This window comes from Lolium rigidum, chromosome 6 (assembly GCF_022539505.1).
Source record: "Lolium rigidum isolate FL_2022 chromosome 6, APGP_CSIRO_Lrig_0.1, whole genome shotgun sequence".
Lineage (NCBI taxonomy): Eukaryota > Viridiplantae > Streptophyta > Magnoliopsida > Poales > Poaceae > Lolium > Lolium rigidum.
Window position 1 is genome coordinate 353,009,568 of NC_061513.1, and position 15,023 is coordinate 353,024,590.

The following is a 15,023-nucleotide window of genomic DNA, read 5'->3' on the forward strand; positions in this document are numbered from 1 at the left end:
TCTATCATCAGATTTTAGGAACATCAAGTTTGAGCATTGTAGCAGACAAGCAACAAGATGGGACATGAGCTTGCTAGGTATAATTTTTTGAATCGTCTCGGTTGTTTTTTTGGACGATAAACCTCTAGAGTTTTTTTACTTTTAAAACTCACGAGGATGTAAGTTTGTTAAGATATCAATAAAACTCGTACTCTAGTATGGTTTTTGTTTTTTTACAAAAAGAAAAAGCACACCCAAAGGCCCAAAGGTTCCACGTACGTCCTCCTGTCACCACGTGGCGCCCGCATGCAGGCCCGCCACGCGGAGCTGCGGTGAAAGACGGTGGCGGTAACAGCGCATCGCCGCCGGCAGCATGCAGCGTCCACGTATGCAGACCGCACCGCCGTTGGCACCTACATAAGCGTCCTCCGGCCGGTGGCGGGGCATAGCATACCATCAGCAGCTAGCCAGATCGTATAGCTAGCCTTGACGAGCAGAGCAGTAGGCTGACCGCCAGTGGAGAGGACGATGGCACAGCAGGTGGAGAAGGCAGCGGAGCTGCAGGACCCGGAGATCCGGGCGGAGCTGGACCGCCTCGCCCGCGAGGAGGGAGAGACCGTCGTCAAGGGCGGCACCGGCGGCAAGACCCTCGAGGCGCAGGAGCGCCTGGCCGAAGGTATTTATACGTTCATGGTGTTGCCGTATATATATACTATGTATTATACGTGCTGTTCTATAACTTTGTTCTCCGTGTGTTGCTGCGTGCAGGGCGTAAGAAGGGAGGGCGGAGTCGTACGACGGAGTCCGGCAACGAGCGCGCCGAGGAAGACGGCGGCGTGGTCATAGAGCCGGACGAGAAGCTGCTCGAGGAGGTCAAGAAGGACCTCGGGCGCCAGTGAGCGAGCACTAGCAGCACGGTCGACAGCACCTCCAGTCCACCACTATATGTCTATATACTCTACTCTTAGTACTCTAGCTAGCGTGTGTGTACGATATCTACGATAGCAGTATCATATATAGGCGTATCGATGGATGTACGCGTTTAGTATAGTCTAGTGCATGCATGTCGTACGTGTTAGTAACGGATATGCAGGCACATGCGGCTGGCTACACAATTTTGGTCCCTGTGCTGTAGCCGTAAGCCCGTCCCCTCGTCCCCTATATACGTGTACGTCTTAAAAGATAGGCCGTATAAGAGCGTGCGCTCAAAGCGTGATCTATGTACTCTGCTTACATCATTTTGTCATGTATATACATGTAACCATGATCCACGAGTATGTAAGGAAGGTTCTGAAAGAATTGTTTCTATTGAAGTTCCTTTCAATGATTTCTCTTCTGTACACGATCTTCTGAAATATTAGTTGTCACTATTGATTTTTCTTCTGTCCACGGTCTTCTGAAACAACTGATATTAGTTGTGTTTTGGGTACAGGTTTGAGAAAAATCTTGGCGGGGACTGAGATAATCTTGGTGGGCCGGGACTAAGATCGATTTCGGGTGACCACTGTACCGGTGAAATACTGAATAAGGTTTTTAAATAAAATTTGAATTTCAAACTTAAAAATACTTAGTATTTTGAAAATAAAGTTTGGAGGAGGAGGAAGCGAAAGATTTGGACAAATAAGTTAGAGCATGAGGCATGGTGTTATAGTGGAGCATGTACGGTTTAGGTTAAACTAATCAATCAGCTTAAATTTAAATCAAATTTAAATAAACTGAGATTTTTAGTTGATAAATTTAGGTTAAACTAATCAATCAGCTTAAATTTAAATCAAATTTAAATAAACTGAGATTTTTAGTTGATAAAATCATTTATCGGAGGAGGCTGAGAATTTCGGCAATTTGGCAATGGACTAACCGAATCCCTGGTTGTGACCATTAATTTCTCTTCAATCTATAAGCTATATTATACTTGTTGAAGACTCTGACGAGCAAATGCGAACAATTTATAGGCATGCTAAAGCGGAAACCACATAAGCATGCTAAAGCGGAAACCACGTAGCTTGATTTTAAAAAAAAACAAATACTAGTTTAAAGTTTTAGAAAAATCTAAAAATAAATTTAGATGTAAACAATGCTGTGATCTACCATCGCGTAAAATTTTAACTCGAAATACATTATATTATAGGATGCAGAAAGTTAATAAAATTTGACATTAATTTTTTTTTTTTTTTTTTTTTTTTGAGATTAAGCACGCCACTTTATTGAATAATAACATTGTTCAAGATACAAAGACCATCAGGAGGCTGGAGAAGCCACACCTGACGTCCCACACTACTAGAAACAGCAAAACGTGCCAGACGATGAGCTTCGCCATTGGAAGCCCTGTTTTCATGTCGGAAGGAAGCCTCGGCGAATAACCTCGCATCCTCCTTCACCTCATCTAGAACCATACTGTAGCCCCCCTTAAACCCTTCAGTTTTCAGAGCATTGATCACTGTTAGGCAGTCGGATGCCACAGTTACCCGAGCGAGCTGCAGGTCCTTTGCCAACGCTAACGCCTCCCTGCAGGCGATCGCCTCCATCACCGTGGGGTCGGCGATTCCTGGGACGCTGAGCGAGGAGGCGCCCAGGAACACACCCTGCTCACTTCTGCACACGACGCCAACTGCCCCGCCCCGATCCTGCTTGGACATGGCCGCATCGACATTCAGCTTCGCGCATCCCACCCTCGGAGGGATCCACCTTGGGACCTTAGGTTGGACAGCTCCTCCCGGTGTCTTCTTGCTAACCTTGGTCGAGATAGCTAGGTCTCGGAGGTAACTTTCGATGAACAAGTGAGTAGACAGAGGGCTCTGGAATTCCTCATCATGGATAATCTTACGGCGCGCATACCATATCGCCCATAAAGTGACTGCCACTCTCGCAAAGTCGTCCCTGGACAAGGACTCCATCATAGTGAAGAGCCATTGTTTCGCACTGGGATCCTCACTTCTGCATAGGTGCTCCACGATGCCCTCGTCAGCAAGGGCCCATACACATCTCGCCACTGTGCAATCTATTAGGGAATGCCTCCAAGAATTTGACATTAATGAACAGTGCAAGATTTTAAACGTCAAAATCAAGGGACGGCAGGATATACCATCGGCCCGGTCCAGAAAGCCGAACGGCTCGTGTTTTCGACGGTGTGAAGCAACATCGAGGTCTCCTGGGCTTTGGGCTCGAACCGCCCAAGCGGTACCTTCTTATTTGGGAAAAGTGAATTCTATTCGTGGATAATACAGTGAGGCCATGGGGATTGGCCCGGCCTAGTTAGGGCTTGTTTGGTTACGGAAATTCCGGTGGGTTTCCGGCCTTTTTTCGGGGAAATTTTGCCCCTAGTCCGGAGGTGGGGAAAATAATCCCGGGGGTTTGCTCCTGTTTCTGCTTAATCCCGGCCGGAAATATTTACGCCGGGAAATTTGGCCCGGACAGCCAAACAAGCCCTTACAGGATAGTAGATGCTCGCCCATGTGCGCAACCGCCGCCGCTTCCCCGCATCAGCACACTCGCCGGAAGAGGGTCAAGGGCGCCCGTCGTCGACATGTATGGCAAGCGTATCCGAACCTTCGACAATGATGATGTTCCCGGCGTCACAGAGGCGGAGGCCATGGAGCGGGACATATGCGTCCTGCTCGATCAAATCCATGGTTTCTACAAGGCGGCGCTCAATCGGCTGCCGGTAAAGAGGGTCCCCTCACTGGCGCCGCGCCTTCTCGAAGCCGGCATGTGCCTCGGCTTACTCGACCCAGTCTCCAACATCGTCGTCAACACCGTCTCCTACCCTCCTTCGCCGTTGCCCAGCAGCCCAGCGAGGAGGATGTACTGACGAGGAAGTTGATCTTGTCCAACATCATCACCGACACTGACGACCACCGAGTCTTTGAACTACCGCTGTGCCCATACACGGCAGAGCATGACGGTCGCGCGGCGGTCGCTGGAAGGTCTTGTGAGCTTCCTCATCTTCCACTACCGCTACCTCCCGGAGGCGGAAGCCCTGCCTCCGCCTTGCTAGGGCTGATCTCCTCGTCGCCGTGCGGCTTATCGACCAAGATCGGAGCAAGAGCACGCCTTCAGTGTCCGGCGCTGGCCTGCTTCACGGCAAGCCCACGTTCGATGTAACCTCCCCTGCAGCCAAAATAGCCCTGCTCTGTGCAGCCTCCTCTACGACGCACCCCGAGCCAGCCATCCTGGTCAGCTCGTCAATGTCAGTGGCATCTCGGCTGGTCGACGTCTCTAAGTTTCTCCAGGATTATGACTGCCTCTCCGCTGAAAACGTAAGCAGCCTCCACCAGTTGGTCAGGCAGGCGCCTCAGAATATGGGCACCATGACCATATGGCGTCCCCTCCATCTTGCCGGGGTACGTCTCGCCGATAGGAATAGAAAGAGGAAGCTGAAGGAGAAAAAGATGAAGGGGTCTGCTCCAGTACACCCCCCCCCCCCCCGCCAAACTCAGTTTGGGCTTCTAAAGCCCAAATCCAAACCCAGTATACGCCTACGTATGGGTATACCGTATTTAGTTAGTTGCCACCAACAACTCCGCGATCTCCACGTTCAGGAGATCTCCACCTCCACACGTTCGTAGACGCCGGCCGCCATCCAGCCGATCTCCATGTTCGCATCTCCAAACCCTCGCACACCTGCCAGCTTCACCTACGGTCATCTTCGCAACTCTATGGCCGGACAGGCCGGCTACATGTCCGGCGTAGACCAAACAAATCTGATAAGTCCCGCCACTTTCCCGGATTATCTTGCGTTCGTGCCAGTCACTCCTGATGCAATTGCATAAGCACTGGATTTGGCAGTGTGTGAGTGGATCATCTAGTGTGCGCAACTTGTGTAGCATCATGTTAGCTCGTTGGAAGGTATAATTGGGCACCATGTTGTGTCTAGGCCGTGTTGTAAAAGAACAGCTACAGTTGTATAGCAGTCTCCAGTTAAGATGAAAAGAAAGGGCACCGCCTGAGTTGATTCAGAGCTGCGCGTGTGTGTCCACTCTAAAGGGAGAGACGACCGTAGCTCTTGTTGGTCCTGACATAGACCGCGTAGAGCAATTGCATCTGCTAAGTCTCAACACTGCCGTCGACTGTCTTGCGCTAGTGATCACACTGTCCGGCTCATAGGCTACGTAAAACTTTTCTGGACTGTCCGTCAGCATAAACAGAAGGCTGGCCGGCGGCCTTCTTTCTTAACAGCCCAGACTGTCCGACGAGTGGGTGGCCGGACAGTCTGTGGGACCACCGCGTCTGCGCCGCCGCTTTTGCACACCGTACGGCCCGATCGTGATGGCCATCACCGCTAGATGTGCCTACTGGCCGGCACGCCGCTGCGTTGTCGTGGCTCCACGCCCGCCATGAATTCCATTAACCGGCAAAGCCACCTTGGATGAGATGACGACGGCGTGCTACTCGTACCTATATGTACCTTACAAATTGTATAATTTATTTGGGCCATACGGGCTTTGTACGGGCAACGTATACCTATTATGTTTTAATAACGAAGGGGTATCGAGCGATCTCAGCCCGTTCTTGTGTTTGAGTTTGCTCTGAGTTTGGGGGAGGGGGTTGTACTGGAGCAGATGCCAAAGATGAAAGGGAAGAAAAAGAAGAGGAGGAAGGAGGTGGAGAGGACATTTGGATATACAGAGGCTCTGAAGCTGTTGCTTCTCGATAAGATCCATGGACTCTACCTACAGGCTATTTCCAGGCTATCCAGGGATGGCTTGTGTAACCGTCTCCGCCGCAGCATCCTCAAGTCTGGCTATTGTTATGGCCCAATGGATCCTGTCTCAAACATCATCCTCAATACCGTCTGGTATGACTCCACATTCTCCACACACCACGAGTTTCAGCTCGGCTTCGAGGTTGACATGATATGCACCAATGCCCTGATGCGCATCGAGTGCTGCTCTCTCTATGGCCTCCTCGCGTTCATCCGTGCCTACTTCAGCTCTCTAACAGAGCACGATGCCATAAGGTACCTGCTCACAAGCAATGCCGACATCTGGTCAGCCATTAAAATGGCAGAAGTGGATGGCCATGCTATGTGTTATGACCACGACGGCTATAAGGAAGCAGCGCTTGCTTCATGGCACCCTGACCCTGACGCTCTGCTAAAATTCTTTTCTTCATCCTTAATCATGGAACCCACTGAGTCATGTGTCCCGACTCGTGCACTTACGAACTGTGCAATTGAACGCCTCACAATGTTGATTTCACCCAAATCTTCATCTACCAAATCAGAGGACCAGGTTCAGCAACACGATGATGTGTCCCTAAGCTCGGAGATCTTGTCCGAAAACCAGAAAAGGTTCATTCGGAAGATTCAAATGAAATTTAAGTCTGACCAAGGATTCTTTGTCAGGAAGGTCAATGCTGCGTTGTTCAACTACAGTCAAGAAACAGGGGTTTGTGCCTTTGCTTTTGTTTATTGGTTTTATTACTTCCTACTGCATGTAGTACTTCATTATTTCCTGCCATTTTCTTAAATCTCTTCTTTGTGATCTTCTCCCTGTTCTGCCTTGCTGTGTGTAGGTGCAGTATGAACTTCAGGTTATTTGCGGTGTGAACCCTGTTGTTGAAGGTGCGAGTGTTGCCCTTTTTAAGAAAAGAGGCAAATACGAGTACTCTCATATCAACTTCTGGGCAACGCCCAAGGGATGGAACATTTCTGCCCCAGATCCAGTTCTATTCTGTGCTCAATGTAGCAATGGTGATAAAGATGAGGGCGAAAGACCATCTATGTGCGTCCCTGTATCGGCTTCCTGGATATCTGATGGTAGTATACTCTCTCAGCTCTCTTGTTCACGCTGCTGGTATCTCATGGTATTTTCATTTGCTATTTTTGAGTACGCAATGTGAATTCTTTTGCCATGCATATGAAAACTTGTGCTTCCTTTTCACCTGCAATAGCCTTCCGTTACCAAAATGATGTGATTGTTAAGGATTCATATTTTTGTCATGCAAATCCTGACGATCTAGTATATTTCTATATGATAAGAAATGTGAACGAAGGTAGTGCCCGGCTATGCATAACTCATAATTACAATTTATTATTATTTTAAATTAGAAGCTACATTATGCTATGAGTTTCCTTGGATGCATTCATGTTCACTAGATTTGTCTCGAACAACGCTCTTCATATGCATTCACCACTATGTACAACCTCGAAGTAGTTGTCATTAGCATGCATAACTCTCTTAAGTTTCCATTAGTATGCTCTTCATATGGCACATACTGATCGAAATAGTTGTCATTAGTATGCATATAATTCTCTTAAGTTGCCAAGTTTGAAAGCCAAATATCGAAGGTCAGAACATATAAATTGAAGATCTGAAAGCATTATGCACCTGCAGAAGCACCTATGCTGCTCTGTTTTCTAGTATGTTTAATCCCCTTTTAAACACATAGGTTTGAGGTTTGTCTTCAGGTATAATTCCATAACTGTCATGTCGTATTTGCCTTAGTAATAAGAACCATGTATGCTTAGTGTTGCATCCTTTTAGTAACAGGAACTATTTCATTCATCCACAGCATGTGAGTAGACCACGTACTGGAAATTCTTGAGTCTATGTTTTCATCTGTTGGCAATTACTCAGGAACTTATTATTCTTGAAGCATTGGTCATTTCATATACTCTGTAGATCCACCTTTTGCACTTGGCTTTAGCATAGGGATAAGATTGTCAGTTTTTCATGTAGACTGATAATCTACTTTATGTTTGTTTTGAGGGAAGTTCGTTGCTTTAACTGTGAGCGTAAAGGAATAAAAATTGTTCATCCATATCATGAATCTTATCAAGGGCGTTACGATGACTTCATGGAAATGGCCCAGGGAAACCATGGATTCTGTAACGAAGACGTTATCGGCTCATGTGATTTCTATGCTGATGTGAAGTGCACGTTAAAGGAGGATTGGATATTTTTCGATCCCAACATGGACTCCAAAATTTCTCTTGAAAATCCCATATTTGACTGGGCTAGAGCCAAGAAGAGGTTGAAGAACAGGATCTTTTGACGTGGTGCTGCTTGAGATGGTGACGCCAAATGCCAGTTTTTAGCTATCGCTGAAAGAAGAGTTCATGTTTTCGTCTCTCTCTATCTCTATCTATCTCTGTCTCTGTCTCTCTCTAGAGCTATGCAAAGTGGTGTGCACTGGTTGATTGCTCCATCTACAAGCTCTCTTATGTTCTTTTAGTCAGTTTGTTTACTCTGGGATATATGAAAATGCCGCACGTACTAATGTTTTGAGTTTATATCATTACTGCTGATAGGATAAATCCCCGTTGTTTGGGAGGGACCTGGGTGATGCACATCATTTTCCTTTAAGTACACAGTTCCTTATTCTCGTTTTAGATCGATGTAGACAATTTCTTGGCTCTTCTTATCAAGTTTTCATTGAAAAGGAGTTCTAGTAGTCTGAAATTTGGCTGCAGGTGCCAAGTGAAACCAATGAATTTTGCTAATCTTCTTTGAAAGTAGCGATGTACTCTTACAAATATAGAATACTAATCGTACACTTAGAAAAGGGACACCAGCATACTTTGCATCCGTAAAACTTAATCTTCAACGAGAGTGCACACAGTAGAGCACACCTCTCTGATAGCATTTACTTCCATATTAGAGCACTAGATGTTCAAATTTTATCCAAGTGGATGCTATATCATGTGGTATGCTATGCTGGTACATTGGGCAATTCTCTGGTTACATTCATGTGGGTATCATTGTGTGGGCGCCTTCATTGTGCTGGCTATTTTGGGATGAGTGTCTCGATTGGAAATGTTTCATACTGTAATGGGTTTTGCATGTTAATGCTTCAAATCTGCTGTTGAACGATTTCAGTGAGGAGACACTCTTGCAGCGCGTTTCAATCGCGAAACTGTTCTGATAAAATGGTGCTTCCAGTCTGATGTTTAACAGAGTTCTGAGGATGGCACCCTTTGTTTTATTGAATTCTACAACAAGAACGGTGAGCAGCCTAATAAAAATTTCCTGTAAGCCTATCATGTATAATTACACCTGCCTGGGAGATACCCTGTGGAAGATTATTCATTTCGTGATACAAATTTTGGATGATGTTGATGCTTTTTGTTGACTGTGGCTGATCACTTCTGGATGGGACATACAAAAAGCTGTATGCATCAATTGATGCAGAAGCTGGGGCTACCCCATTTCGAAAAAAATCCTTATTTTTCGTCCTTTATTTTCATTTTATTAATTTAGTTGTGTGCAACTTTCATGTCTCAACTAGTTTTTAATTAATATTTTGTTTTTGCAACAGAATTAAGCATCTGTCCGATGCGTCGTCATGGGGAGGAAGGAATGTATCATGCGCTTATCTCCTGCGATCATGTGAAGCTATTCTGGACAGAGGCGCAAGAATTCTTTCAGTTCAAATTACCCAGGTTACACCCAATGACCTGGAGGGAGGATATACTGCACAGTTCTATGCTGCCAAAGAAGGTTTCAGCAATACTAGTCTCGGTGATGTGGGTTATTTGGAGCAGTAGAAATAAATAACATGAAGAGGTGAGGTTGAAATCGTGTAATTCAGTTGAGTTTGTTAATGAGGTGATCAGGTCACTGGAGATACCACAAGAGCAAAGACTGGCTGCACGCATTGGCGGATCCAGCATCTAGATAATGGGTGTACAAAGTCCAATAAAATGACAGTTAAACGCAAGTTTCTCATGAAAATGTTTACGCATACTTCTGTATTTGTAAACTACGATGGGTATATATAAGCTTTTATCAAAATAATGGGTGTACAACCCTCATTTGGCTCCGCCTATGGCTGCACGCGTCCTAATCAGTCCTGGAAGCCACCGGAGAAGGGCTGGATTAAGGTCAATACTGATGGAACAATTAACCATACAGGAGGAACGGCTGGTGCTGGGTTTGTTGCTAGAGATGCAAATGGCAGGTTCCTGTTTGCTGAATGCAGGAAGTACACTGGGGCGGATCCGTTTCTTCCGGAGCTATTAGCCAGCGAGCAAGAGAGAAGAACGTTGTTGAAGTGTGTGTGGGGACAGACTGCCAGGAGATGGTGTTGGCTTGGCACAATAAAGCCAACATTAGATATGTAGGAGTTCATATTCTCACTGAAATTAAGAGGAATAGTGAATTTTTTCAGGGTTTTAATTTAGTTAGTCAAGATGCTCCCTTCAGCAGCTTTGTGACGTTTGCCCTGGTTTTCTGGATGAGGTTTGTTCATGTAGAATTTGTTTCTGCTATGTAATAAAATCGCTAAGCTTGAAGTTAAAAAAAAGTATTATCTCTTATCGAAAAACATCAGAGCCGTACATCTGAGTCTCGCAAAGATTTCTGTTAGTGCATGATCTACTCGATGGTTGCCCCCTATTCTCTCTGATTAATACAAAAGGTGTTGCATATGGAAGAATTTGCTAGTTCTCATTTAGCTGAGAACGAAGTTCATGCTCACCTAAGTTCTATACTATTCGATTGCATCGTGATTCTTTTTATTTTTTTGGAACAGAGGCAAAAGACTTACCTCATTCCATTAATTAAGAAGAAACTGCTCAATTTTTAGGAAAAAACCGAGCGAACCCCAACAACACACATTTAGCACCCTGGCCAACCTGGCTACCCACACGGAGCACACACACCATCGAGAAGAAAGACCATCGTTAACGATGTCATCAAGCGTCATCATCGCCACTCCTCCACGAGCCAGCGATTCCGACTTCACCTAAGACGATCGCCACCGAGACCCTCGCCGCAAACGACATCAGAGCCGAAGTGAGCATATGCCAAACAGTCAACCCCCAAGCACATCAAGGAGGAGGCAGCTCCGACTTCAATCGTGACCTCCATAGGAGAAAGTTGCACGCCTTGCACCGACGCAAGCACCAATCAAGTGGCATCGTTGCCACAAGTCACCTCGCAGCTCCGACTTCACCATCACGACAGGGGTGACGAAGGACATGCCGCAGCTCCGATCCGCTCACCAGTGTCATCGTTGCCACGTAGCCCACGACGCCAAAACCAACCATCTTCCATGGGTCCCTCGGACCTAAGCAGCTCCAAATCGATGCCCTCAAGAGGGAAGACGACACAAGACCGCCGCCATCGACCGATCACGGCGGATCTAGGGATTTCCCTGGAGCTTTCCCAGACAGGATCGATGACAAAACATCATCTCGGCGATGCCTTCAAGAAGGAAGAGGTGCCCGAAGCCATCGCCATCGCATTAGCCCGGAACTTGTCGCGCCATCCTGCTTCGTGCTCTTGGCCAGACCCACCTTCATCCCTCATCCCCCATCTCCACCATGGCCGCCACACCCGCCCCGGCCTTGGGCAGCACCACCGGCCGTCCTCCGCGCGCTGCCGGAGAGGCCCAGAGCCAGAGCCAAAGACGCAACACCTCACATCGCGAGGCCGTCCATCGCGCCCCAGGCACAACGCCCTACCGTCGCGACCGCCCTCCACGGCACAACCCACCGCGCCGCCCATCGCGGCCCAGATCGGGCCCGGATGGCCTGCTCTGCCCGCCGCCACCATCAGTAGCGCCACGACCACCACGAGCCGCCCGCTGCCAGTAGCGCCGCCGCGCTCGCCGTCCGTCGTTGCGCCCGCCGCTCTAGTGAGCTCCCTCTCACCAGGGGCCACGGGAGGGAAAAGCCGCCCCGCCGCCACCTTCCTCGTGGCGCGCGCGGTTTTGTCGGCCCCCCTCCGGTGGCGGCGAAGCGGGGGAGAGAGGGGTGGCGGCGGCTAGGGTTCCCCCCTTGTCGCCAAAGGAGGGCGACAGGGGGGGGAGTAAACGGGTCTTGCATCGTGATTCATGCATACGAGTTGCAACTAAGATTTTTTCAGTTGCAATTAGTAGAATTTATCTAAACCATTAAATTTGCTTCGGGATTCGTGCTAGCCATTAATTACAATATAAGTTGCAACTGAGATTTGATAGACTAAGGCTGGTCATAGTGGGGAGTAACTTAGACTAGTAACATATGCGATGTTACTAGTCTATGTTAATACTTTCATAGTGGGTAGTAACTTATATGTGGTGTCATGCATCGTATCATTTATTATGTTGTAGACTCATCTTGCCTTGAGGTGTGTGATGTTATGGTAACATAGCTAGTTACTACCATCTCACTCTCTTTCTTCATTTATTAGCATGCCATGTCACTAAAATGCCTTGAGATGTGTGATGTTACTAGCTATGTTACTCCCACTATGAGCAATCTAAGAATACTGAGAAATACAGTCACACCGGTTGCATATTTCTCGTTCTCTTGAATTCTACAATAAGGAGGAGGTGCCTAGTAAATCTTCGATGTGGGCTTATATATCTGTATATAATTACACCTGCCTGCACTGCACACTTATACATTATACAAAGAAACAAAGTCGAGACTGTGCACATTAGAATCCCGTGGGAAGATTATTCGTTTCCTGATACAAATTGCGATTTTTTTGAGAGTGTTTAGCAACGCGGAGGTACCAGTGTACCACGCATGGCCGGCGCAGTACGTGGGCAGACCGGCCAGAGCTGTACGGCCATCTTTAGCGCTCACCATCTCCCGCACTAGCCTTCTCCACATCGGCCGTTTTGACCGTCGCCTTCTCAGCGGCTTCATCAGCAGCTTTGTTGTTGTACTCTATCCCCTCGTCTTCATCGTGCGCGACGTCGTAGGTGGCGTGCAGACCGACGAGAACGTAGTAGATGAGCATGATGGCGGTACAGACGCCGAAGCGGACGAAGGCCGTGGAGCCGAGGGAGCCCATGAGGAAGAGGTTGGTGGCGATGGAGAGCGAGGGCAGCCATGGCACGAGCGGCACGCCCCACACCTTGGGCGCGCGCGCCGTGGGCACCATGAGCTGGATCCCGAGCGTCCCCAGCACCCACGCTGGCACCAGCACCACGTACCCCTCCCACCGCTCCGGCGCCGCGCCCCAGGACGCCGCGATGCCCGCCGACGACAAGATGATGATGAGCAGGAACACCACGAACCGCGTCGCGTGCGTCCGCGTCGTCACGCCCCTGACGTAGTACCTGCGGACCAGGAGCGCGGTGGCCATCATCATGAAGATGAAGAGCGTGCTGATGGAGAGCAGGCTGGCGAGCACGTCGAGGCTGGAGAAGAAGGCGATGCAGGCGCTGCAGACGGCGATGAGGATGGTGGCGTTCACCGGCGTGCCGGTCTTCGGGTGCACCAGCGCGAACACCGGCGGGATGATGTGGCTCCGCGCGATGTGCGTCGTGTACCGCGCCTGCCCCAGCGCCCCCACCAGCATCACCGTCGTCATCCCCTTGAGTGCGCCCAGAGCCACCACGTACTGCGCCCAGTGCATCCCCACGTTGCTGAACGCCACCGAGTAGGCCGCGCTCCGGTCGATCGCCGTGTACGGCTGCATCATGCTCAGCACCAGCGCCATCAGGCAGTAGATGACCGTGATCACCGACATGGATCCCAGGAGCCCCAGCGGGATGTCCCTCGACGGGTTCACGGTCTCCTCCGCCATGGTCGCGATGTTGTCGAACCCGCCGTACGCGAAGTACACGATCGCCGCCGCCCGGAACACGCCAGGCACGCCGTGCGGCATGAACGGGGTCAGGTTGCTCGGCTTCGCGTGGATGAAGCCGAACACGATGACGAACAGTATCACCACCACGTGGACCGCGGAAGCGACCCAGTTGATGCGGGATGTGCCCTTGGCGCTCAGTATGGCCATGGTCGCGGTGACCGCGATCACCACCACCGCCACGGGGTCCAGCTCGTTGTAACCCTCGGTGAGCGAGGTGTGTATGCGAAGCGCGCTCGACGGCTTGTTGATGAGCGACGCGAGGTACGACGTCCAGGAGCGCGCAACCGCGGCCGTGCCAATGATGCTCTCGAGGATGAGGTTAGCGGCGGCGATGAAGGCCGCTACGTCACCGAGCTCGACGCGGAGGTACGCGAAGGAGCCCCCTGCCACGGGGATCTCCACGGCGAACTCGGTGTAGCAGAACACCGAGAGCATGGCAGAGAGGCCGGAGACGACGTAGGAGAGCACGATGGCGGGGCCCGCGTGGTCGTGCGCCTCCTGGCCGGTGAGCACGAAGATGCCGGCGCCGATGACGGAGCCGAACCCGAACCATGTCAGGTCCCACCACGTGAGGCACCGGCGCATCTCGTTCTCGCTGCGGCGCCGGAGCGCGCCGAGCTCGATGGCATCGGTGGAGCGGCCGGTGAACCGGTCACGGAGCCTCAAGGGGGTCGCGGCCAGCGCGGAGCGGTACGCGCCCCAGCTCGCGAACGACGGCTCCGGGAAGAAGTCGTCCTTGTGCCACCGCCAGTAGCTCCTGCCCGCGGCCGCTGGCTTGGTCGCGTACTGTTCTTGCGGCGTCTCCACGGACGCCATGGTTCCGAGCTCCCCCGCTCACTGCTCAGGACTTCGTGTGGGCTTGAAAGAGGAGGGGAGTGTGGTGAGCTCCAGCTGCAGCTTGAGCCGTGGAGATATATGTGGTTGTCGATCAAGAGTAGTAGTTTGGTCAGTGAGTGAGAGTGAGACCTGATCGTCCTTCTTTTGTAGCTTTGCGCTCGACGAGTCGCATTATCCAATTGGGTTGCATACTTGCATTGCATGAGCTATCTGATTCTTTTCCCTGGAAATCGGCGAGTTGTTGTTGCTTCTGAGAGGACATACGTCATACGACGTATTGCATTTGCATTACAATACTTCCTCAAAGTAGTGAACGTGCCATGTCTCTCAACTGCACTGATGTGACCTGCGTTTTCGTATTCTTATACTATATGTAAATCTTCATTATATTATATGTAACAAAATTGAGGAGTAACAAAATCTTCATTATATTATATGTAATTAGTATCGATGGATTCGTATTGACAAACACTTTCTGATGATGTTAATTACATATAAATAATCTTTATATATTTAAAGTAATTTTTGATCAAACAAAAAACACGAAAACCGAGAGCATCTTATTCCTTGAAACGGAGATACTCAGTAGTATGTTTTAATGGGTGATGCATTGATGTGATTGTCTGATTGACCAAAAAAATGGCACTGATTGGCTCGATATTCAGTTCAGCTGCAAAG

The 15,023-nt window shown here is 49.3% G+C and overlaps 2 protein-coding genes and 1 pseudogene across 2 annotated transcripts; 2 read left to right on the plus strand and 1 right to left on the minus strand.

Moving 5' to 3' along the window:
• Positions 1 to 507: 507 nt before the first annotated feature.
• On the plus strand, positions 508 to 878 carry LOC124661758 (late embryogenesis abundant protein B19.3-like). Its single transcript, XM_047199633.1, has 2 exons — positions 508 to 655; positions 748 to 878. The coding sequence occupies exons 1-2, from the start codon at positions 508 to 510 to the stop codon at positions 876 to 878; spliced, it is 279 nt and encodes a 92-aa protein (XP_047055589.1).
• Positions 879 to 3,502: 2,624 nt separating this feature from the next.
• LOC124664970 lies at positions 3,503 to 9,466 on the plus strand (annotated as a pseudogene).
• Positions 9,467 to 12,311: 2,845 nt separating this feature from the next.
• On the minus strand, positions 12,312 to 14,431 carry LOC124661751 (cationic amino acid transporter 5-like). The gene has a single exon (XM_047199625.1). It carries the CDS (start codon positions 14,322 to 14,324, stop codon positions 12,486 to 12,488), a length of 1,839 nt encoding a protein of 612 aa, XP_047055581.1. The 5' UTR covers positions 14,325 to 14,431; the 3' UTR covers positions 12,312 to 12,485.
• Between the last annotated feature and the right edge of the window lie 592 nt (positions 14,432 to 15,023).

Excerpts from the sequence above, each read along its gene's own strand:
- LOC124661758 (XM_047199633.1), top strand. The coding sequence starts at position 508 with ATGGCACAGCAGGTGGAGAAGGCAGCGGAGCTGCAGGACCCGGAGATC. Across the intron at positions 656-747 it reads GCAGGAGCGCCTGGCCGAAG|GGCGTAAGAAGGGAGGGCGG; the intron begins GTATTTATACGT and ends TGCTGCGTGCAG.
- LOC124661751 (XM_047199625.1), bottom strand. The coding sequence starts at position 14,324 with ATGGCGTCCGTGGAGACGCCGCAAGAACAGTACGCGACCAAGCCAGCG.